Source organism: Rhincodon typus, chromosome 11, assembly GCF_021869965.1.
Source record: "Rhincodon typus isolate 14 chromosome 11, sRhiTyp1.1, whole genome shotgun sequence".
NCBI lineage: Eukaryota > Metazoa > Chordata > Chondrichthyes > Orectolobiformes > Rhincodontidae > Rhincodon > Rhincodon typus.
The window spans coordinates 40,942,092-40,969,074 of record NC_063342.1 but is presented as its reverse complement, the minus strand read 5'-3'; the positions used below and the strand labels follow the sequence as shown (position 1 = coordinate 40,969,074).

The 26,983-nt window shown below is 38.9% G+C and overlaps 1 protein-coding gene across 1 annotated transcript in view; it reads right to left on the bottom strand.

Moving 5' to 3' along the window:
* The window catches only part of LOC109937398 (peripheral plasma membrane protein CASK), a 183,038-nt gene that overhangs the window by 115,317 nt on the left and 40,738 nt on the right, over positions 1-26,983 (bottom strand). The window contains exon 3 of the mRNA XM_048603099.1: positions 18,577-18,698. Within this exon, the coding sequence (XP_048459056.1) occupies positions 18,577-18,698 (122 nt within the window). The remainder of the gene's footprint in view (positions 1-18,576; positions 18,699-26,983) is intronic.

Here is a 26,983-nt window from a genome sequence, read left to right as displayed (position 1 = left end):
ATTTCATCTGCTGCAAATACATCCGTCCATGACAGCACTGCAGAAGTGACGACCGCACAGTCCACGTGGAGTCCAGTCTTCACATTGCGAATATCCTCAATCATGTCATATGGCACTATCATTGTGCTAAATGTGACGGACAGAACAGATCTGGCAACTCAAGACTGGGATTCCATGGTGCAAGTGCCATCAACTGCAGCAGAATTGTACGCAAACACAAGCTACAATCATGTGGACCAGCAAATCCTCCATCAACCCTGATTCAATGAAAAGTACAGGAAGGCATGGCCAGAGAGTACCTGGCATACCTGGTGAAGGGACACTAACACAAAAGGGAACATGAAGGATGGGAATATCAGCCTTTGTTCCCGGTGAAGCATGCAACTCACTCACAAGAACATGAAATTTGAACCTTGCCATCTCAAATCGAAACTTAATGGTGCAAAGTGGGTTGAGTAAGTTCTTACTTTTTTATTCTGGGTTGGAGAACTTTGTAATTGGAAGCTGTACTGGGGCAATTGTTATACTTCATGACTGTGTTGATTCAGCAATGCTATCCATCTGGTTTGAACCTTCATCAGGTCAGTCACTGTCTGAAAATGCACTTTAAGATTGTAATGTCATCATTTCTTGATACTGTCAATGTGCACACTGTCTTCTCATTATGTCAGTGTAGGATCAGTAAGGAAACCAACATTTCAAGATTGACTTAGTTTATTATAATCATACAATTAAAGTAACAGTAGCCAATACAGATCTTGGTATTGTAAGATCATTGAGTCGGAGTTATACAGCATGGAAACAACTCGTCCATGCTGACCAGATATCCTAAATTAGTCCAATTTGCCAGCATTTGTCCCAAGTCCCTTGAAATCCTTCCTTTTCATGTACCTATCACATGGCTCTGCTTAGCTTCACTTGACAAAAGAATGCACCACGGGATTGTGAACAGTGTAAAGACAATATGCTAATATTTTATAGGTATAGCTGCAAGGCCATGATGTTTATGTGTAGCTTATATTCAGACTCCATGATTTATTAAGACAGAGATAGTATACTTCTGTCTCATTAGCCTTATCAAGAAATCGTAACCACAGTTGTGCCCTTGTACTGATTTGTTTAGAAGTGGAGCAAATGTAGGCTGTAATATTAGAGTTAACTTGGTAAAATTTGCAATTGTATAATCCATTAGATTTTTATCACTCAAAACAATGAATATTTTGCTTTTTCACTTTCTTTACATCCTGTGTAAACTTTGTATTTGAATTAGTACTTTCAGATCTTCTGTATTAGTTTTTTTTATATATCCTTGAAGTTAGAAACAACTTTTGTTTTACTATTTCTTTTGCTTTGAAAGTAAAAAGATAACCTGAACTATTTTCAAGCATTCAAACATCAGCTAACAGATGTCTCTAAGGAAAAGCAAATGGTCAGTGATAAGTTAGTATCTATTTAATGGGAACTTCACCAATTAAACAAACAATGAGACATGAGCTCAAGGATATCATTCATTGGATCCTGACTGCATATGCCTCTGTTTTCCCTAACGAGGAGGTTATGATGATTTCGAACTATTCTGTTATCTTAGTAAAATGTCATAAAGTGACAATAGTAAAATTTAGTGAAGAGGATGGACCAATGGATAATTGACAACTGAAGGAACTTGACAATTCAGGCAACAGTGACAGGTGACACCAATGTTCATCACACTTAAGGGCTAATTAGATATTGTTCATGAGTTCCTTCTACTAATTAGCAATGAGCCTCACCAAATGCAGGCCAATCAGATTCATAGTCTGGGTTGAGGTTTGAAAAGATTAACAAGCAACAGCTTTTGGTGACCCAAAAAATAAAAGAAGTTTGAAAATGAAGTTATCCTGCTCACGAATCAGAAGTGGGAGGCTCTCAAGTGACAGAGATCAAGTGCTGACTGCACTCTAAATAAGAGCAGTAGTTTGAACATAAGGTCACTGCCCTGCTTTAATAGGTATTACTGGTTAAACTTTCAAATTAACAAATTAAGATTGGGATATAAATTTCAATGGTAAGATCTAGAATTTATATCAGGTAACCAAATGTAATCAGGCAAACGTCCTTAAAGCGTCATTTAAGCTTTTCATATCAGAAAGGCACTGTGTCACTAAGACTGGAAGACTGCTTCAGAGCTGCCACATTTGCAGATTGTATGTAGGCAAAGATGTGAAGCATGGGGCCTGTCATGTTGGCTAGTCGAATTCTACTCCCTAATGTGGCATGAAAATCTTGGTTGTGCAAATTATATTCTGATAAGATTAGGTCAGAGCTCCTTATGGAGGCATAATGTTTACCTCCCTGGGAAGCCTCCATGCCACGCTGTGTGAGGGCATAACATGAAATTTATGATGGATGTAAGGACTCAGGATTCCCTTAATAAAATTTTGGTATCTTTCTGACCTTCCCCACAGATTATCTGCTCGCAGATCTGACATTACTGAGGCCTTGTGCCCTTGGCTCAAATGTGAAGACAGTGTAAAAAGAGACTGCAATTACAGTGGCATCAGCAAGAACAGTAAGCTTCAGAGGGAAAAGCAGTATGTGAAGCTTTATAAGAGGGAGTGAATAATGAGATCAGCTTTTACAGGCTTAGTTCATTTTCTTTAACAGTCAGACAGTGTAGGTGCTGATCAAGGACGTCCTAGGCCCTCGCATTGAACTGTGTCATTTACTGAAGCAGGACTTGCACTCAGGTGGACTGGTTGCTAATCCCATTTCCAGTGTCAGCTGCTCTGAATTTTTATGCCAGACATTTGTTTCAAGGAGGAGGGTGGCATCTCACAATCCTTGACCCACAAATGCATCTAGGATGTCATAATGCCATTTTCTCCAGATTGCAGTTGTCCATATGCTTTCCCTGTAATGAGGAGAGTCAAGCAGCCCGAGAAATGGGATTCTCCACCTTTGCTGGCCTCCCCCAAGTACAAGACCGCTAACAACTGTACCCACATTGTTTTGAGATGCCATATCACCAACAGAGTTGATCAACAGAAAACACTTCCACTCCATCGATTTACAAATTATATGTCATCAATGTCAAATATTGGATGTCTGTGCCAGATATCCTGGGAACTGCTAAGACTCTTACACACCAGAGAACACACAGGTTATCGCAGCTTTCCCACCTCGGGTCACACAGGGATGGCTGCTGGGAGATGAGGCTCCCCCGTTATTAAAGTGAATTTGACTGAAAGGGTTAAATTGGGAGGCAAAAACAACGAACATTATGCATCTCAGAGGATAGTGTTAGCATGAATCAATAAAAAATAGTGCAATCAAAACATTCCAGAGAGGCCTTGGAACCAGAAGAGGCTGAGAAATAGCAAGATGATGGACACTGACAACAGAAAAGGGCAAAACAATGCCAGACAGAATTATCCTTGAATGGGAGCAGAAGATATTAACGACATTAGCCTCTGACTGAGAATGGACATCTATTTCTTATGCTTTTATGAAGCAAGATTGGAATTTGTATAACAAGATGCCCATGTGGCAAAATTTTCTTCGAAGATACTGCCTTTTTGTATAAGGTGTAGAGCTGGATGAACACAGCAGGCCAAGTAGCATCAGAGGAGCAGGAGAGCTGACGTTTCCGGCCTAGACCCTTCTTCAGAAATGGGGGAGGGGAAGGGGGTTCTGAAATAAATAGGGAGAGAGGGGGAGGCGGATAGAGGAGAAGATAGGTGGAGAGGAGACAGACAGGTCAAAGAGGCGGGGATGGAGCCAGTAAAAGTGAGTGTAGGTGGGGAGTTAGGGAGGGGATAGGTCAGTCCAGGGAGGACGGACAGGTCAAGGGGGCGGGATGAGGCTAGTAGGTAGGAGATGGGGTGGGGCTTGAGGTGGGAGGAGGGGACAGATGGGAGGAAGGACAGATTAGGGAGGCGGGGACAAGCTGGGCTGGTTTCATCCAGCTCTACACCTTGTTATCTCAGATTCTCCAGCATCTGCAGTTCCTACTATCTCTGCCTTTTTGTATATTCCTCAGTTATTCCAGATAGCCCTAGGATGCAATTTCTTTGCACAGATTTAAACAAATTGTCAACTTTCTGTACTCAAGACTCCTATGACTGATTATTAAAAGCTACTACATCACTCCTCTAACATGGCACATGACATCCTCAGGATGACACAGAACAAAGTTATAACACTGTTCATGCTTCTACCAGCTTCACCACGGAATAGTCCATAAGTATTCTCAGGGTGAGGTTTTGATGCCTAAACCTCTTTGACAGGATCTTGCAGTATAGTCCAAAAGTGGTGAGCTGCTGTGTACAGGATAAGGGAATGACCTGAATGCAGAAGAAATGGGGGATCAACACCAATATTTTGAGGATGAAAATAAGTATCAGGACATTGACAAAGGGGCCATTCAAGACAGTATGATAGGGCAATTAATCAGAGTGAAAGTAGTCAGACAGGTCCTCATTAAAATCCAGGTTGAATTAGCGGACATTGCTTTAATTGATGAAGATTCTGTTGGTAATATGGAAGCAGCCCCTGATTAGTGCAAATACGATAAGAACCTTGTTGTTTCTACAGTCCCTGAACGTTTCTGCTGCTAAAAAGATATTTAGTTATTCATGTAGTGTCCACTTGACACTTTAGGTGTTCCCACATTCATGTATTTATTCATAACATGTCCTACTCGTCATTAGGGAAAAAGCATCAGTTTGAGAGAGAGGGTGAACGAAAGTGTTAATGATGCTAAGGTTAGACAGGTGTTGAGGCTGTCATCAGGAGACTGTAACCGACCATGGTCCAGTGATGTTTCTCGTGATAGCCAGCACAGCGACAAGAATCCTGAGCAATGTTCTTTCAACCCTTCTATCTTTTGAAACATTGAAGGATTGCCAAGCATGCAAAACAGAAAAGCTGTCCTGAAACGCTCGAGCATTCTGTAGGAAAGGATTTAACTGGAGAGAGGAAGCACACTGTGCAGCTTTTCTCAGCAGACCACTACATTATGAGGGAGAATGGTCATGTGAACTGCCCATTGTACACCTCCAGCCTTGAGTGTATATATATAGAATTATACACAGAACTGACCTTTCCCTGTGTGGAACTTTCACTAATTTTGTACTCTCAGTCACAATGTATGAGTGGAATGAAGTGTGCAGGCCAGGACTGAGCACCATCTCTGCACATTGTGTTTAGCCTCCGCGTTATCCACGAAGTGCAACACCTTGGCTGAAGTCTTCAGTTCCATGGTTCAAGAGTCGGAGACATCTGAGGCTATGTGCGATCAAGGGGTTGTGGTTTGACAGATGAGCAATACTTGGTTATTGCAACTTTTTTTTGTCCTTGGGATGTCTCAAGAAGCTGTTTCATTACTCACATGCATGCCACTAAACCATGTTCGACAATGAACATGCCACTAGAGCAGCAGGCTTGCTGAATGTGTCTCACCCAGATGCAGATTCACCTGTAGAATCATAGAATTTTATAGTGCAGAATGAGGCCATTCAACTCATCTTGTCTGTACCAGCTCCCAAAAGAGCTACTCAACCAGTCCATTCTCCAGCCTTATCTGTGTAGCCCTCTAAATTCATCAATTTCAAATATATCCAGCTCTGTTTTGAAACCTCCTATAGAATCCACCTCAATCACTCTCCCAGACAACGCATTCCAAATCCTAACAGCTCTGAGTAAAGAAGTTACCTCTTATCTCACTCCAAACTCTCTTGCTGACACAATCTTGAAATTTACCCCTAGTTAAGGGCATATCAACTGATGGAAATAGAATATCATTCTTTACCCTGTCAAAATTGTTCATAATTTTGAACTCCTCAATAAAGGTCACTGCTTAATCTTCTTTGTTCCAAGGAGAATAAGTCCAATTTCTTTAATCTTTCCTTGTACCTAAAATCCCTCATTCTTGGCATCATTCTAGTAAATCTCCTTTGAACTCTCTCAAGGGCTTTAACATCCTTCTTTAAACATCAGATAATATGGTGATCATATCTACCAACTGATATTGTTCGACCTTGCTTACTGATTGCCTCTGACAAACCTATTCCCGTGCCTGTCTGTACATTAAAGCCATTAATCACCAAGACAATGGAATTCTTTTCTGCCTGCACCAAGTGGTTTTCTGGTCTCTAGAAGTTCTTACAGTGCAGAAACCCAAGGTGTTTCTTCCTCAGCTAGCTGCGTCAATGTTGTGGTCACCAGTTGTGCTCCTGAGTCTAATCTAGATAGAGAACCTACCAAGGTGAAAGTCTCTGTGAAGGTGGAAGGTGCAGGTGAAAGCCTTGCTGGTGTACCTTTTGAGGGTTCCATGGTTGCTTCCTTAGAGGTGAAGGTGAGCACTGGGTGTCCAGCACTGGCCTCTTAGGGGAAGAAATTTGCTGGATGCCAGTAGCGGCTACATAAAAGAGAGCAAATTAGTTGTGTAGGAGGAAGAAAAGCTTGTGCAAGCTAAGAATGAGTTAGCACTGGTATTATACAGATTATACCACAGTTGCCTAAGGCTGAAATTGAACCCAGGTCCCTGCTGCTGTGATGCAGCAGTGCTAACCACTGAGCCACTGTGTTGCCCCTTGAGGGAGCAGTATAACACAGCACAATGAAGCTTACTGAATGCATTGACTACTGTCCAAATAAGCTGTCATGCTCTTATCTAGCCAAACTGAGCAAGGGTATTGACATCGCATGCCCTTCCACCAGCCCCACTTCTTGGCTTGAATTAAGAGTAGAATAGGAAGTGCAGAGGGCATTAAGAGTAAACAGTAGGAAGACGTGAGTGAGAGTAATTTAAATATGATGCATTGAATTATGATAGCTGTAGTCCATGAGCCTTGGTGAGATGTGTGCACTGTGTTGAAATTAGTGAGAATGGTGTCCCTCTGAGTGAGAAGGCAGCAGAGAGGTGGTGGTAATATGTAGGACTCACTATTGTGGAGTGCAGATGATCATCAATCTTCTTCCTACACTGCGGTGCATTCTGTTTAACTAGGGGCACAGCACTGACCCAGGCCACTGCTTGTGCCCAAGCTGGCTCTGGCTGTTGGCCTAGCTTCCGTTGGCAATGTATCTCTTCAGTCAGTAGGTGGCTATGATAGATTTTGATATAGCAGCTGAACGAAGAGTTCATTTTGAATCACTTTAAGGTCTCCTCGCTTGGCTTGCTGGATTGTTCCTTTAAAAAATCTAATGATGAAGAATAATTCTACACTAAGAACAGTGTTAATTGTGAATCAAGAAAAAAAATACTACAAATGCTGGACATCTGAAATAAAAACAAAATGTTGGGGAAACTCAGTGGATCTAGCAGCATATGAAGTAATCACAGAAACACAGAAAATAGGAGCAGAAGTAGGCAATTCAGCCCTTCAAGTCTGCTCTGCCATTTTCTTTTCTCATCATTGTCATATTGGTGGCTCTGCTTTTTCTCTTCAGGACAAGTTAAAAGCAGTGTAAGACATTGAATTAACATGAAATGCAATCAGTAATGGACTAAAAGCTCAAAGCCCCAATAGTTATTGGTTGAGAATAAACTTACCAAACATAATCAAAAAAGTGGGGATGTGAAGGAAAATGCAGACTCACTGAACTTCTGCTGAACTCTATCAAGCAATTTCAAATTTACATTGTACGCTCAAGTATTCAATTATTTTCAAATTGGATCCAACTTGATTCAGCAGCATAGCCCTGTAGTTTTGAAAAATGATACTGGATACTTCAAAGAGACACCTGCTAGATAAAAGTTAGCTCCTTTCAAAGAAAAAGTTCTATCATGTAACCAGAACTCAAGGAACCAAAGCTTTTCCAAAATATAAGCATTAAACAGAATAGATCCTCTAAAATCAAATGAATAAAGATATGAACAAGTTAACATAATATTCACAATCAAAAATACTATGCATAAAAGACATATAAATCATCTCTGGACTTGAACTCACCTAAAGAACAAATAGGTATCTTCAGCTAAATGGTGCACGGCTGACACAATGCAACTTAGTCTCTGTTTGGCAAAAGCCTTGAGTAGTTCTTTAATCAGCTTGGGTTGTCTGGGTTTTGTGCGTGCAGCAGTTCTCACAGCCAGTCACTCACAAAGCTATCAGTACAGAATGGCTCCAAAAATTACAAAAGATGACTATTGTTTCCTCCCTGTATGAAATTTCACTTGCAAATCTAGTGACATCTGTATTCAGACTTCCCCATGGTATCTGCCTTCAAAAAAATCACAATTCTTAAAGGGGTGCCTCTGAACACCTTTGATGCACACACCCCCCCGGTGTCCTTATGCAGATTTGGAATTTTCTTGTTACATCCAAATTATGCATCAAACAAACTAGCTCACATATTTTCTAACTCCACCATTCCACACAGGACATTGGACTGGCTGGAGGCGAGAGACGTATTGAACAAAGCAACTAGGCAGAGGAGGAATGAGACGAGGGTGTGTAGCATTTGCTTAAGCTTTGTTAGAAATGAATGACAGCATGTTCGAGACGTTAAATGCACTGTAGTTTGGGCTGAAAAATGTATACTATAAAAATTTAATACAGCCGCATTAAAACCTCAATAAACATTTAATCATTCAAGTCATAACACCATATCAAATCATATAGAATAAACTATCAGGAATCACTATTTTTGAATAGATGTATTAGCATTCTTGCTTGATTCATATAGTCTGTTTTAAATATAGTTTCTCAAACAGCCATTAAAAATTTCTAATGCTAGTCAAGTGATTCTCAAATTTGTGAGGTTAGAGATGCTACAGTTCCAAGTGAGGATGGTTTAGACTTAGAGGAATGCTTTATCTGGCACGATTACTATTTTCAAAAACCCCACAAACAAAAGATCAACATCCCTTTTGTAATCTTTGACAGATAATCCTTTTCTGCACAGAATCATTCAAATATTTTTCATCAAATACTGCGCTGCTCAAGAATGACTTAAATAGAAAATCAATTTTAAATGGAAGGAATTCATGAAAAGCAAAATAAGTTTACTTATTTTCTAATTTTCTGAATCAAACAAAGCATTGTGAAGGTACACACAAAAGTAAGTCAGAGTTCACTCGAAGGAATGAGGTGGAAACAGTGGGGGTAAGAATGTTTAAAATAGAATGTGTGAGAATGTGAACTTTGGGACAAGATATAAACTGAAATTCTAGCTTAAACAAAGCTCCAATTTTAACTTATGATTCATTTGTCTGGGCTGAAAATCAGCAGACACCATTTTAAACTACTGGCATAAACAAACGTAAGTTATCCTTCAAGAAGGGAACAATACTGTACAGGTTCTATGATTCTATGAATATAAAGACAATATATGCAGGGAGTTGAAGAATAATTTTCAAGAATTATGCTACAAGATGTGTCAAGTAGGACTCACTGGTCACAGAAATAAAATAAATAAAAGGGTTGGAAAATGGGCAAAACGTTGAATCATAATGTTTCTCATCAATGCCGTGAATCTGGCCATCTGCCTGTGCAGGTAAATTTTAACTTGTGTAATTCTGTATCAACTGCCAATCCACTGTAAGTAGATTCTAAGCCATTATATGGTGCAATTCTGAAGCAGTCTGTGTCTAAGTTCAGCAAGACCTGGACGACATTAGGACTTGGGCTGATTAAGTGCCAAATAATATTTATGTCAGACAAGTGTGAGGCAATGATCACTTCCAAAAGGAAAGAATCTAAACATCTCGCCTTTATATTCAATGGCATTACCATAACTGAATCCGAACTATTAACATCCGCTGACTAGAAACTGAACTGTATTATTTCTAGAAATGCTGTAGCAACAGTGCAGGTTAGAGGCTGGAAATTCTGCAGCAAGGAGCTCAGCTTAATTCCTCAAAGCCTGTTCATCATCTACAAGGCACAAGTCAGGAATGTGATGGAATACTCTCCACTTGCTTGGAGGAGCGCAACAACATTCAAGTAGTTCAATGCCATCCAGGACAAAGCAGCCCACTTGACAAGCAGCTCATCTAACACATTTAAAATTTGCTCCTTTCAACACTGACTCAGAGCAGCAGCAGTGTGTACCACCCATATGTTGCAACAATCCACCAAAACTTCGTAAGTTGCATCTTTAAACTCACGACCTATAATCCCAGAAGTAAAAGGGCAACAGATACATGGGAAGATCACCACCTTCGTATTCCCATCTAAACCACAATCATACTCACTTGAAACTATACTGCATTCCTTCACTGTCGCTGGGTGAAAATCCTAGAACTCCCTCCTTAATTGCATTGTGGATGTACCTAATCACATGCACAATAACAGTTCAAGGGCAATTAAAAATGGCCAATAAATGTTGTCCTAGCCAGTGACACCAAGATCTCTCTAAAGGATTAAAAAAAAAATTAGGTTTACTGATTAGTTGAAATTGATTTGTTTCTGCATGGTATATAAAGTGGAACAGTAGTATTATAAATATCAGGTTTCTAAGTTTGCTAATATTTTGGGACTGTTTGTTTAAATTAGGGTAAACAAAGGGGTCTTGTAACCAGTTCTGAAGTTTATACAGACAAGGAACAAGAATAAGCCCTTTGAGTCTGCTCTGTCATCCAATGAGATCATGGTTGATTCAGATTTTAACCTCAACTCTGCATTCTGCACTCTCCAATAATCTTCCACCCCCTTTAATAATCAAGAATCTACCTCTGCCTTAAAAATTATTTAAAGATTTTGCATCCACTGCCTTTTGAGGGAGGGAATTCCAAAGACTCTCCACGCTCCGAGAAAAACATCCTGATCTCATTGAAACTTCACTGAGTAAAATTTCCTGAAGGAAATGGAGGAAAAGAGCAAAAAAGGTTTTCGGAGAATTTCACTACCATAACAGAATGTCTGCACCAAACCTTTAGTGACACCAAATATATTTCCTTTTTCAATTATGAAATTCAGAAAAGTGTAACAATTCTTTTCTCTTCAATGATTCTCATTCAGCACTAATATTTTAAAAGAAAATCAAAAGCAAGAAATACAATTGTACAAACTGGTTTTAAAAAAAAAGTCCTACGAAAGAAGACACGCTTGGATTTCAAATTTGAATATTTAAAATAATAATGGCTCCAAAAACAAAATGTGGTGACCTATTTTTGCCTTAAATGTGACTATCTCCATCAAAATTTGTAAGATTGAGGTGGGATTGGTGCGCAGTCCATCTGTTTAGCTATCCTCCATTTGTCCCCTTCTTTCGCCAGATTTATTGATTTCCAAAGATACAAGGAAATTTTATTTCATGCAGTTTTATTTTAATGTATTAACTCAGAGACTATGAGCTGGATATTTCCAAGCATTTGGAGTACATGGCCTGTTCCTAGCTCTTCCTGAATCAATGAACTTATTTAGGGTAAGCACAGATTCCCTACCTACAGGCGAAGCACCATTTCTGCCTGCCTGTTGTTGCTGCAGTCCTGCTCGCCACTCTGCTCTCCAATTCACGAGCTACCCCCATTTGCTTCCCTCACTTTCCCAGTCTCTATTTCATTCAGTATCCTTGGTCGCAGCCGTGCTTGCCATGATTAGTTCTTGTACAAGCTAATATACACAACTATCATCACATTTTACATTTCAAGTGCATGAATCCTACAAATTTGAACAAATAAGGTAAATTGACCTATTTCACAACTGCAGAAGAGTGGTTCAGATTATCTCTAAGGGAGCTGATTCATGACCTTTGCAACCTCAAACACACTTCAACACCACTCCTTATACCCTGGCAAGTAATCTCTCATTATTAAAAGTAACTTCTTAGGATTAATGATTGTTTTAGAGGTATAATATTGTGCAACAGTAATTAATGCTAATTGAATAACTAAATACAAGACCTGCAGCATTGCTGACAGTAATGTCACAGACACTACAACTGCACGGACAATGAATGCAACCCCTTCAGCTGTAGTGACAGTGTATATAGCTGAACATAAAAAGGATCCACTGAATATCCAGCAGCAGAAATGCGAGAAGGAACAGTGAGTGGTTGCCATCATATATGGGCCCAATCACTGGGAACGTTCCAAGTCCGGTGATACACAAGATCATGAATGCCGAGAGAAAGGTTATGTCAGAACTGGACTTGCAGCACAAAAAGATAAAGGCTGCATTTGTTACCATTGCACTGCTGATTCTTTCCAAGTCTGCTGCAATGGTGTTTTTTCTCTCTCACCCTAACCCCCTTTCATATAGGGAATTTCTCCTAGAGTATGCTGTGGGCCTTTTGTTGAAAATTCTATTTTATTGCTGTGATATCTTTCTGCCTTCCTAGTTGCGAGTCCTTCAACAAGTTCCTTCTCTTTTCACTGAATCCCTGATTGTTGCTTGGGTGCCCTAGGTCTGTGGACTGCCACCACCATTCAGCAAGATCAGGTTTGTGCTCAGGTAAGTGAACAGTAACAGGTCTTATTAAACACAATACAGGACACTAGGCAGGGCTGGAGAGTGCCCGTCTGAGACCCAACACATTTGGCTCCTGGTTCTATCGTCTTGCTCTGAACTCACCATGGCATAGCACCACATGCACATGTCAATAGCTACTAAAAAGATACAGTCAACCCTTTACTCCATAATAGTTATTCTGCAGTTTGGGTGTATTAGTTGCCAACCAAGTAATGTTGAATCTCCATTAATTTTAGTTTGTTACACCAAAAGGCTTAAAATGTGAAATTTTGTCATGCGATTGTTTGCATTGGTCATTGGAAGATACATATCCCTTTCTAAAAGGGATTTGTTCATGGGGATCATAACAACATGTAGATAAGAAAAATTGAATGATACCAGATGCAACTATGCAGGAGTAAGAGGAGCAGATGTAGCAGGTGATTATTTTGGCTACAGCTCAGTAGGTAAGACTGGAACCATGCATGTGCAATTCCAGTCAGTTGTCTGACAGGAGTGAGGCTTTCGAGGATGATGATGTGGTTAACTACATCAAAGGCTGCAGTTGGACTGAGAAGGATGAAGAGGGAGAGTTTACATTGTCACAACTACACATGCTGTCATTTGTGACTTGAGAAAAGTCACTTAGTTACCATGACTGGACTAAAACATGACTATTTGATTCAAATATGGAGTTTCAGAAAACAGACTTGGATTTTGAAGGTGACAACACATGCAAGGGCTTTGGGGTACAAAGGGAGGTTGGAGATATGGCAGTTGTTTGCAAGACTGAAGGTTTGTTGTAGGGAGTAATTATGACAGAATTGAAGGAAAGAGGATTAGTACTTGAGGTGAAGAAGCCATTAAAACTTTCATCAAACATGCAAGCTAGGAACAGAATTTCAATGGCAAAGCAGTTTAGTAGCAATAGGGTCAAGGGAACAGGAGGCTGGACTCATGGTCAGGATGAATTTAGAGAGGACATGAGGGATGGTAGGAAAGAAACGAAAGAAAGGTGCAAATTCAGGGCTTGGGCAAGGCAAGTCTAATTGCAATCAAGTGAGAAGAGGACTTTAAACGAGGGAGAAAAGGATGGAAAAGGTGAGATGTCCTTGGTAGGAGTTAGGGCCAAAGGAGCAATATGGCAGATCAAGGTGTGAACTGCTGTCAAATATGGAGGCTTCACTTGAGAGAAGATGTTATCACTCCTCTGTTGGGTGTCTGCCAAGGCCATCATGTTGATACAATCATTCACAATAAGTTCAAAGGCAGCAGGGACCTTGTTCATGAGTTAATTAATATTCTGGAGGAAAATGTAGAGGAGTGGAGGAGGGAAAGAATGGGGAGAAAAGCAAAGTACTGTAGATACCTGAAATCTGACATAAAAACAAAATGCTGAAAATACACAGCAGAAATGGAAATATCTACGGAGAAGGCAACAGCTAATATTATCAGTTGAACACAACTCTTCTTCAGAACTATAAAACTGCAAGAGTGAGTTGGTTGCAAAGCAGCTGTGACAAAATTAGCCCCTTTGGAATACTGCATGGGAAAGATGACAAGACAATGGGATTGAATAGTTGGTATTATTGCTTATAAGTTGGCAGTGATGAGCGCCTTGATGGGCTTGTTGGAAAAATGCAAGAGAGCCACAGATGGAAACTGTAGGTTTGTCTAGGGAGGAGTCAAGCCCATGACAGCAGGAAGGTTGACAAGTGTTGAAGGGTTGGGGTAGGGACTTGGGAGGAGAGAGGGAGAAAACAAAGAGTCAAGTCGACAGAAGAGATGGTGATAGAGATAAAGATAAAATACGGTGAAGGAAAAGAAATTAGCAAAAATAGAAGTGAAGAAGTATTCAGCAGCCAAAACACAGAGCTGAATAGACACAAAAAAGAAACTGAAGTTACAAGGATATGATTAGGCAACAATTATACCTATATGCTGGTAGCAAATGGGGAACATAAAGGAGATGTTAGATGGAACACAGTCTTACTTTGGAAGTTCTTGTGGAACAAAGGTGACGTAGGTAGGGTGCATTCGGCACGGATCATCAATAAATTGTTGAATAAGTTTTGAGACAGGCACACTGGGTGATTGAAGTTCAGATGCTTAAATCTTTAGTATATTTGCAAGACAAACATTTGGTAAGTTAATCCTGTTTAAATTTACAACACTAAGGATCAGAAGAGATAACCAGAATAGCTCTGCCAACTTGAATGAGTAAATGTACCTCATACAATGTACATTTATAGTGTATATTGGACATTCAAATGATCCATTTCTATGTTGTAATCTTCAGGTGCCACTGAAAAAAGTAGACATCCTACCTTTTTTTGTACTTCTGAACAATATGTTCTATTCTTCTCTCCTGACTATGGAATTTTTGCTAATTATTGTTTCATGTGTTGATGTCTTGCTGGTATAATTCCAGCCTTGGCCATTATTTATAAATTAAACTTTACTGAAATATAGTGGTTATCTTGTCTACAGAGGTGGTTGCACCAAAGCATCATAAACTTGCTACATCCTGTCCTTTTAAATGGTTCATAAGTATACACTTCAGCAAGAAAACTAGATAGCAATCAGCATGACAAGCACAGCTGATTTTCCCCTCCCTGACTCTGAATCTCTCATCCACGTCTCAAGACTTGACCATTCCAACTTTCGTCTTCCATAAATTTAAGGCATCCAATATTCTACCGCCTATATCCTAACTCACATCCATTACTCCTGTGCTTGAGCTATATTTATTTCCGGTTAAGCTGTACCTCTTTTTAAAAATTCTCATCTTCTTTGTCAGGTCTCCCAACTGCCCCACACCTTCCCACCTTCATAAACTCCTGCAACTCTACAACATTTTGCTTATAATAATGAATGTAACAAATGAAAAATTGCATATTAAATCACAACACAAAATAACTAGAGAAGGCACTGTTTAAAAATAAGGGGTTCAATCATTTAGGACAGAAATAAGGAGAATTTTGTTTTTTAAAAAAGGGTCATCATTGAGTCTTTGAAACTCTCTTCCAATGAAAGGCGTATTTTTCTTAATATTTTCAAGGCAGAGGTAGAAGCATAGGAGTGAAACATTATCATCGTAGGTCAAAATATGGACTTATCAATTCAACAAGGATTTTATTGAATGGTGGAACAGGCTCACGGGGCCAACAGGCCAATTCCCTCAGATTAGGTAATTCAAATTTGGTCTGTGATCAGAGACAGGAGGACATGACTGTAGGTTGAGGCAGGTATGAAGAATCAAGGGGTGGCACTCGAGAAGCCTTGACCCTATTATTGTCCAACAGGTACAAACAAACCAACAACAGGGGGTTAAGAAGGTTCTTGAAAGCTGTGTGTGAATAAGATAGATACTGCAAGAAGGATGAGTGAACTGACCACAGCACCATGGGATTTGGGTGTCCTCGTGAATTAATCATGAAAAGCTAGCGTACAAGTTCAGCAGGTTATGGGGAATGCAAATGAAATATTGGCTTTTCTTTCAAAGGGAATGGAGTATTAAAAATAGGAAAGTCTTGCTAAAACTATGCAAGGCATTAATTAGACCACGCCTAGAATACAGTGAACAGTTTTGGTCCTCTTATCTAAGGTGAGAGATATTGGCATTGGAGGCAACCCAGTGAAGATTCACTAGGTTCATTCTAGGTATGGAGGGATTTCCTTATGAGGAGAGGTTGCTTAGGCAGGGAACAAACACAAAATTCTGGCAAAAAACTCAGGTCTGTCAGCATCTGTGGAAAAACATTGTTAATGTTTTGAGTCTAGTATGACTTCTGCAAGAAGGCATTGCTTCTCTTCAAACAACCATCCAATCAGCAACTGAGGAAAAGGCAGACAAATGGCACTATGTCATGATGGTCACTGGAGCACCTGTGCAGATATGACAAGCTGAATAACCTTCTTCTGCAGCATAACAATTCTGTGATACCAAAATAGTGAATGACCACAGAATTCTAAGTGCAGAGAAATCTAGGTGTTTTAGTTGAATGAATCACAAGTAGTTTGCGTACACCAAGTAGTCAAGGCAGCTAATGCAAAGCTATCCTTTATTATGACAGGAATTGAGGTTGTAATGCTCCCCTTATATAGGGCAATGCCAAGATAATATCTCAATTACCATGCGCAGTTTTGGTCTCCTTATTTGAAGAAGGACAAAAATGCATTGGAAGCAGTTCAAAGACAGCCTACTAGATTGATACCTGGAATGAGCAAATTGTCTTAGTTTGGGTGACTAGGCTTGTTTTTACTGGAGTATAGAAGAGTGAGCAGTAACTTGATTGAAAGAAATAAAATCCTGAATAGTTTTGGCAATTTGGAAATGAAAAGGATGGTTCCTCCTATGAATGGGCCTCCTATGAACGAATCCAGACCCAGGGGCACGGTTTTAAAATTAGAAATTAGGAGAAATTGTCTCTCCCAGAAGTTGTGCAACTTGGATCTCACTGCTTTAGAAAGTGGTGAAAGCAGGGTCATGGAATATTTTTAAGGCGGAGTTGACAGATTGTGGTTAGGCAATGGAATCAAAAGTTACTGAGAGTAATTGAGAATGCAGAATTCAAAAAACAAATAGATCAGCCATGATCTAACTGAATAGCGAACGAGGCATACTTCTGCTTTCAATTCTTATGTTCTGACGATAGCTGTCTTTTACCATCATAAATAAATTGCATGCAATATCAGGTTGTTCAAAGCAATCTAACAATCAAACTTCACATTTTGACAATAAACAGCATTAAAATGATCAACAGCACTGATTAATTTCTACCCAAACATGTAAAAATCTGCAGTGTATCATAATTTCGCTTGGTTTTAAAAGGTGATTAAATTTTTTGGTTGCATAAGGCATGATATGCAATCCTTTAGGTGGAAAGCTGGGTTGAGTTCCAGTTCAGGATTTCCATTCAACTCTCACTTTAACTGACAGCATAAATGGTTCAAAGTATAACAAATTTATGAAGAATCATATCTATCATGTGGGGCAAAATGTTTTGCTATCAAAAGGGATCTCACACATAGAGTTATGAACAATTGAAAAATATATCCAAGCTATACCAGCTTGAACTTATATACGTATCTTTAAGGACAAATGGGAACCACAACACCTGCACTGTATTGGAAAACAAATCTGGCAGTGCATTTTGCCAAATTGGTCAATTCGTAACCCAAGAGTTATCGATAAACTGACATTTTGGCCAGTGGTATTGATATTCATGTCTGCTGCCTAAGTGTACACTGCAACCTGACCTGAAATTCTTGTCCTTCGATGATAATTATCAGACAACTGAGGTACAAAAGTATAGTGCTGGAGAAAAGATTCAATGCAAAAATCACAGACAACATTCATTAAACATTCTTTGGAGGGTTCATTCTACTATCAGAGTGTGATTTCAGTGCTAGACATTGGGAAAAAATATTTACAATTGCTCAAAAGTTTCAGTATTAGATATTGAAAAAGTTGACAAAAAATGCATTTAATAATTTTTTTCATTAAGTGGGCTGTGTGCGCCAATGCAAATGAGACCTAACAAATCTGTTCAGATATAGCACTAAGTCCTTTAGTTAATGATTCGGAGGACTGGCAAAATTGAGCAGTTGTTTTTGGTAAAATTCTAAGAGTTTAGCAAGAATGTCTGTCCCAGAAGGAGCAACAAAGAACAAAGCTGTAACAATTATTATATAGGCTATGGTGTGGTAGGTGAGTCTATGCCAGTGAAATAATGATTTCTAAACATTATAACAATCTAGACACAGATCTGGAAAAATGCTCAAAAAATACATTGGGATCTGCCAGTCCATGGATTTCCTCTGCATTGTACATTCTCAAGTACCTGTTGCACTTTCCAGAAAATGAACTAAAACTATCACACGCTCAAGCATCAGAGAAGCCAACATGACTATTTTAACAGTACAGCATTCCTTTTCAAAACATATTTGCTGTGTCAGTTAGTTTAAACTATGAATTTAAATTGGTCTCTGATTCTCCAGGTACCTAGATTATTCCAGCACCACACACCTGTGACTGCAATCCCCGTGTTCCCTCCACCACACTATGCACTCTCCAAAACAAAAAGGATAAAATAAATTCAAAATAATTACCAAATATTTTAAGTAAAACTTCAACATATGACTATGAAAAAGAACATTTAAGCCACATTTGAATTAATGGCTAAAAATGACTCACATCAAGTAGCGTATGGAGATGCTGATCCTGGAAAACACTGTGCAAAAAATCCAGGTCCTTTTCGCTGCAATCTGTTAGTGCATGGATTTCCTCCAAACTGTCCAGAACCTGTGAAACAGCCCCTACAGGTACAAACAAACCACAACTTTAAGCTTTTGTAATGATGGATATTGATATTGTTCATTTACCACATCAGATGAAAATGATAGGAATGGTCAAACTGGTGATAGTAAAGCCTAAAAACCAAGAAGAAGTGACGTGACAAAATGGTTACCATCACTGATATGTTTTGTCACTTTCCAGGCATGGTACTGTATAGCTGAGTAAAATTAACTGAAAATAAACCGTCATCAATGCAAAACTACATTTTGTGACATGCAACTGGTGAAAAACAATATATCTCCGAAGGAATTTAAAAGAAATTCCAGTTTTGTGTCCTTTTTAAAATGAGCAATTATTTAATGACTTCTATCCTGCTCTCCAAAAAATTACAAACTGACTGAAATTTAGAACTAGAAAACTTCCAATTAGTAAGTGATAATTTTAATCTATGATGCTCATTTCTCTATATTTTCTCTGAAACCATAAGGAATCTGCTTTGCTTTCATCTTGAGCAGCAACATTACAGTGAATTACATAAAACACGTTATAATTTGAACCAGGAGTTGTGAAGGAGAACAAAGAATAACAGGAATTTATAACTATTGTATCGCTCAATAAATTATACAGTCACTGTGGATTTATGAAGGGGAAATAGTGTTTCACAAACTTATTGGAGTCTTTTGTGGAGGTTACAAGTAGAATTGATGAGGGAGAAGGATTGGACGGGTTTAATTGGACTTGTTGAAAGCTATTGACAAAGTCCCACACAATGCCTGTGTGAAAAGTCAAAGTACACAGGATTGGTGGTACATTGGCAAGGATTGAGAATTGGTTAGCAGTCAAGAAACAGGGCATAGGAAGAAAAGGGTCCTCTTTTGAAATGGAAAGCAGTGACAAGTGGGGTACCACAGGGATCAGACTGGACTTTAGCTATTTTCAATATACATCAAAGATTTGGATGAAGGAATCAAATGTAATATTTCCAAGTTTACTGACAACACAAAACTAGGTGAGATTGTGAATCTTGAGGAGAATGTCGCATAGTTTAATGGTGATGTTGTCTACATTGGTTGGAAAAACAGAATGACAGATATTATTTAAACAGTGATTCTTTGGAAAATAATGATGTAAGGGATCTGGGTGGCTTTGTATGTCAGTCTCTGAAAGAAAGCATGCAGATTAGGAAGGCAAATGGTACGTTGGCCTTCATTGCAAGAGGATTACAGTACAGGAGAAAACAGGTTGGGCTGCTACTCCACAGGGCCTTGGTGAGACTACATCTGCACTACTATGCACAATTTTGGTCTCCTTACTCAAGGAAAGATATACTTGCCAAAGCAAAGGTTCACTGGATGGATTCCAGAGATAGCAGGTTTATTGTACAAAGTCAGAAGTCACATGACACCAGGTTAGTCCATCAGTTTTATTTGAAATCACAAGCTTTCGAAGCACTGCCCCTTCATCAGGTGAAGTTGCATGAAGAAAGGTTGGGTATCCTGGGCCTGTATTCAGTGAGGTTTAGAAGAATGAGGGGAATCTCATTCAAACATAGAATTCTGACAGGACTTGGCACACTGGGCACAAAGGTGATGTTTCCCCTGACTGGGGAATCCAAAACAAGGGGTCATGGTCTCGTGATACAAGGTAGGCCATATTGGACGAGACGAGGACAAATGTTTCCATTCCGAGTATGTAAATCCATGGAATTCACTACCATAAAAGGCTGTGAGGGCCAGATCATTTAAGTATATTTAAGAAAGAAATAGATGTCTAAGGGCGAACTGTGACAAGGAGTATGGAGGTAAAACAGGGGTATGGCATTGAAATAGATGATCACCGACGATCATGTTGAATAATGGAGCAATTCCATGGGCTAAATGTTTCACTCCTGTTCCTTTCTCTATGTTTGTACAGAATAAAGCAGAAAAATATTGAGAAACAGTTAGAAGAGCTCAAAATCAATGACAGGAAAGTACTATTGAGAAGCTAATAAAACATAACTTTTCTTAAACGCTCAATCTTTGCCCAAGCTTAAAGTGGGAACTCAATTTGATTCTACCCCTTCAGAGAGGAATTCTGATGTCAAAATATATTGTCATTTCTTCACTGCTTCTGAGTCAAAATTTTGGAACTCCATTCCTAACAGTTCTGTGGGTACATTTACATCTGAAGGACTGCAGAGATTGAAGAACGCAACTCGTCATTAACTTTGAGGGTAAAAGGAATGGGCAATAAATGCTGTCCCAGCCAATGATGCTCACATTCCATGAATAAATTAAAAAAACTGACAGTGTCTTGTTTGAGTTAACAGAACTCTGCTACCCAACGTACCCAAGTATCAAATCTTACATCTTCTTTGTCGGACTGAAGCTGTAACTATATACAAGATTGCACAGATCCAAAAACTGATTTTAAGACGAAATTACGTAAGTGTAACTAGTTGAAGTGCCCTGTCATTACCTTTTTGACAAATTAGTTATGAAGAAAAAATTACTAAACTTTAGCCTCAAAAATTGTGGTGGATATAATGTTTCATTTGATTTTTGGGGAATCTGTGCTCAACAATGAGGGTTGCCAGCTCTGAGAATTTTTTTTTCCCCATTTTGTTTACCCAATGGCAACATTAAGCATTCCCAGGTCAACTGAAGTAGAACAGTAAAGTTATTTCAGTTCTGCTTTGACAATGAGCTTCAATCTAACTGTTGATCCATGTTTATTAATTTGGTATTCTATAAAAACTTATCAACATCAATTGTAATGCTTTAATGGTTCAACAAGTAACGCTTTAACATTTTCAGTTGAAATGAAAAATAATTCTAAATTTATAACTAAAAATACTCAGAGGATTTCTCCCTTATACTCCCTGAAACTTCATTAAATTCTCTCTCTTAAAAATCATCAGTAGTAACCCAGGGCTTCTCCTATTCCACTGATGTAACATATAGAAATAGGGGTATTACTGAACTTCAGCTGGAGTTATGGCAAAGGAGTGGGACAAGCTCTGAGGAAATGCATTTCCTTTAGTCTTTAATTCATTCACAGGATGAGGGCATTGCTGGCCAGGCAGCATTTATTGCCCACACTAAAGGGCAGTTAAGAGTCAACCACATTGCTGTGGGTTTGGAGTCAGGTAAGGATGGCAGTTTCCTTCCCTAAGGGACATTAGTGAACCAGATGGGTTTTTCCCCAGCAATTGGCAATGGATTCATGGTCATCATTAGATTCTTAATTCCAGATATTTACTGAATTCAAATTCCACCATCTGCCATGGTGGGATTTGAACCCAGGTCCCTGGAACATTACCTGAGTCTCTGGATTAACAGTCCAGTGATAATACCACTAGGCCATTGCCCCCCCCACCCCATTTCTCATTACGATAAAATAATCTCTGAACTCCTGAACCCTTGATGAAAGACATCAAATGTTGAATAGTGTTGTCATCTTCCTTCTGCCTGTTTGTGCAGCTGTTTGATCACTGCTCTTCCATTTCGACTTTATGCTTAACTTTATCATTATCTACATGTTCTTGAGGGCTGAATTAATTTTGTAGCCCTAAAAGGACACCCAACTCTAACCGTACAACCAATGCTCTGCCTAACACTATTATCTTATTCTAACATCACTGGACTTTGGTCACTTTTTCTGATTGAGAGTATTTTGGTCAGTCTTGCTCTATCTAATATTCAATAAATTAAACATATTGTTTTATCTAGCATTGTTCACAAAGGGAGACTTACGGAATTCAATTTACCCTTGGACAACACAATGGGTCCTTCTAAAGGTGGGCGAATTCAAAGCTTTGAGAAAAATAAGATTGGAAGGACTCCCTGGAGAATTCTAGCATAACTTTGTGGAAAATTGGTTCATCAAGAATTAAACTCTCAGCCACCATAAATTGTGATAAAAGTAAATGACTGCCCATGTTGGATAGCTGAAACAAACACAGAAAATGCTGGAGAAACTCAGGAGGTCTGACAGCACTTGCAGAGCGATAAACAGAGTTAAAATTTTGAGCTGAGTATCACTCTTCTCTTCAGAACTTTGTCTCTCTACTGATGCTGCCAGACCTGCTGAATTTCTCCAGAACTTTGCATTTGCATCTTAAATTCTTATCTAAGACAGGCTATGATACACATTTTAAACAGAACTCCCAAGGCAGATTCAGAGACATTCTGAGAGAGCATTCTTAATGAAAGAGTGTTTGAGGAAAATGGCTTTCAGGGATGACACACAGTTCTGCCAAAAAGAGGTCAGGCAATCTGTTGTAACTGCAAAACTAGTGAGGAAAAGGAAACTTTTCTTTCTCTTTCTCTCTCAAAACCTGCTATGCCTATTGAGTCCACCTAGAAGCAGCATATGTATTCAAACACAGAAACCATTGTAACTGATGAATTCTGACTTCATGTTTTCAACTTTCACTTTAGAAAGAGAAACTGCAATGAAGTATCAGATCTGCAAAGACTGATGTTTCTTTCATTTTTTTCAGTGTCTTTTGACTATTTATATTTTAGCCATTAATATCACTTTTGTACTTAGTAACTCTTAGCAATAAGTTGTGTGATAAACTAACTTTTGATATTGTTTAAGACTAAAGCTTTGCTTTTTTTTAAAAATGGGAACACTTGAAAAACTAAAACGTGGGCTAAGTAAGCTCTATAAATTTGTACTTCTCAGACCACTGTGGACACACCTAGTGTAACTGTGACAAATGATATATATTATATACACACATATGAAAGTTCATGATTTTTTGTCTCAACTTTCAAGACTGCTGTTTTCCTCTTCCTTAAAATATTCTCCCCTAATACATTTATCCTTCCAAACAATAGCCCTATCTTCAACCTCAACTGTTATGCTAAAGTTCTTGGATTTGTCACAACCTGCTTGACTTTCCATATATTCTCTTCAAATTCCATCTTGCCATTTTCTGCTTGGTACTGTGTCAAGATCATCAATGACATCCTTTGTAACTGTGGTGTACTATGACTTCGCTGCAATACCTAACACAGCTGACTGTTAGAGACAACAAGGTGCAGAGCTGGATGAACACAGCAGGCCATGCAGCATCATAGGAGCAGAAAGGCTGACGTTTCCGGCCTAGACCCTTCAGGCTGACTGAAGAATAGCTGACTGTTCTTTCTTTCTCTCTCTCTCCTTGATTTCGTTTACATTTGAGACATTGCTCTTGCTTTCCACTTTTACTTTGTCTAATACAGTAAACTCAATTACAGTGGCTTCTCATCTCAACTTCACATGTCACATTGTACGTCAATGCAGACTCGTGAGAGGCACATAGTCGGCTTGTGTGAGCACTGATAATAGCAAGCCTTACTTCGCTGCCATCATTCTCTGCTCCTTGAACAATGCTGTGTAATGAACACTGCTATACCATGTTGTAGATGAACAAGAACTTCCTTCAACTCAAATCAGATCAATGAGGCTGTTTGGATTCTTCCTAGAATTCCACATTTTAGCACTGACTTCCTCATTCTCTTGGAGGTTGAATTTAACAATCTTACTTGACTGATCATAGTTTCAAGGCTCACATCCTTTTGATCAGGAGGATTGCCTATTTTCACTTCTGCTAGATTACCAGTATCCACATCTATCTGACCCTCAAGGTTGCTGAAACATTTATCAGGGCAGGTTTTGCAAAATTGTAACAGTGAAGCTTAGACCTCACCATTATTAACATGTAAACCAAATGTAATTTTCCAATAAATTCACATGCAGTTAAATGTGTAATTCAGGAGGAAGCTGTGTGAGATGCTCTATTTTTCAGCAAGCGACTCACCATTGAAATACATGGAAAGGTATGAAGTAGTTACATTTACTTGATACAGTAAAACTAAACTCACCAAAATACACTAGGGCTCCTCCATTCCAGTTCTAGCATCCTTTGAATGATAATAATTAAGACCTACTGTGGCAATGAACCTCTCTGGCATAGAAAATTAACTTTGACATGTTGTATGGAGTCTCATTCTCTCAAATTTGAATTAATGTTGGTGTTCCAGGAAGGTGCTGCAGAGGTTTGGATCACTAGCTGATCGCAGTGGCTTAATTTAATGGCTGAAAAGTCCTTTTGCTCTGTTACCTCTAGGTTGATTGAGATCCATTGAAGGTTGACCAATTTCAAAATAAAGTCCTCATCAAATGTTTCTAATTCTGAGACTTCACTTTGGCCTGTCATAAATTTACATATTCTTCACTTTTCTAATTAACTTTCTTGACTTTCGTCCTTTCAATTAACTTTAAGCTACAGAACATTCAGCCCATTAAGTTCCATTCTCTGAAACACCAACTTTTGCCATGCCTTCAAAACCCTCCTCAAAATATACCTCTCTTCTTATCCTCTAGTTATTTCATTAATATGTCTTATTTATCATCCTACAACATGTCAGAAATGTTTTATGATGTTAAATAGACTACTGTATATAATGTGAAGGCATAGTGACTGGATAAAATGTACTAATCAAATCCCTCTATTTTAAAGATATAGGGTCAAATCTTCCAGTCTTTGGATCATTGAGGACTCCTTGGATTCTGCAGAAGTCCTGAAATGCAGACTTATGTAGAATGTGTGTGGGAAATGTTAGTATCTGATAAGCAATTCCACTCTTCCCCAGTACCCTCTGCGAAAGTCTTCACTCACTGCAGACAGCTCTGTTGTACTTACCTGAATAGTTAATCAGTAATTGCTAGACAGATTAAAACCTAGTCTAATGTATAATTAACTCCACAACTACCACCGTGAACATCCCCAATCTTAACCTGACAAAACCTTTAACACCTGTTTAGCCTCCTGACTCGATCACAGCCTCCCAACCAAACTACCTGACTGACCCCAACCAGACCTGACGACACCTCTCCACCCTGGTCCCAGACCTGGCCATATCTGGTCACACGCCACCTGGCCAGACATAGTCACACCCTTCCTGGCCAGATGCAGCAGCACCCCATCTGGTCAGCTCTGACTAACAACTGCTCCCACCCTCCCCACTACCTGCTTTATGCTAGTGTCTAGAAAAGGGCACATCCTGCCATTCTACGCTGTTGCGATGGAAGTACCCGATGGATATTGCATATTTTTGGAATTGCTGAGCTTGGAAGGTTCAAGAAGAAATGTGAAGCAGAACTAAACTATGGAAATGAACAAGTGTAACAGCAATTCAACAATCATTGTTGCTGCTCAGAAGATCTGAGCTGTTAGCTCAAAGATGTTTTATCTTATCAATTGTCAGTTTAAATTATATTCTGAACTCCTCATTGGAAGATCAAGAAATGAATGGCTTTTTGATGGAAATGAATCCTGAAGAGGACAAATTCTTAATAACACTTGGAAAACATTTTTTTCACCACAAAAACTAATGAAATTAGTTAACAGCAGGGAATAATGTTTATTATTCATGCTTTAACACTTACTTCTTGACACATGTGGATTCATTAAAATCTCTTTCATCCCTACAAAGAAAATCCTCTGATTAGGTTGAATTTGGCATTTTTATGAATCATTTATCACATACGACACAATGGAACTAATGGAAACAAATGGTTCACACCAACAGGTGATTTGCACTATTTATGAATAAACAAAATTTAGGAGGCTATTCAGCTGTCAAGCCTCACCTTCCACAGATCATGTAGAACATTCCCCATCACAGGCTATCACCTACATCAACTACATCTATCCAGGTGCTTTAATTTGACAGTCTAATTCCGCAAATCCAAATGAAAACTAGCCCACCTCTGCAAATCTGTCTTTACAATTCTCAGAATAATCTCTGGTCAATCATGTCAAAAGCAGCAAGATTTTTTTTGAAGACCAGTACTCAAAATGGCACAACATTCCAAACGCTGGCACTCCTCCTTCCTCCCCAATTATTTATGGAAGCTAACAACTGATTTTGGATTAGTCAAGTTGTGAGGCGTGTTTAGTTAACTACACATTATTGAAAGTGTTGATGATTTTAAAAAACAAACTAAAATCCTGCCCCTTTCAGTTGCTATTCTTTAACTGCACAATTTTGTAGTTTTCTATTTCGTTTATCAATGGTTATTTGTAATTGCAGTAATAGCTGAATGTTAATTCCTCATAACAAGGGAAAAGTAATAGAATTCAATTTAGGGAATTACCTATTAGGTGTTAGCACAGCTATTTAATTGGCTAGCAGCATTAAAACGCCAAGTCTAAACATTATTAATGCAAGGCACCCAGATTAAGAGGAAAATCCCTGTTTAGACCAGGAAGTAACACTTCTAATCTCTGCCATGCTCAAGTAATCGGAATTTTTTTTTTCTTTTG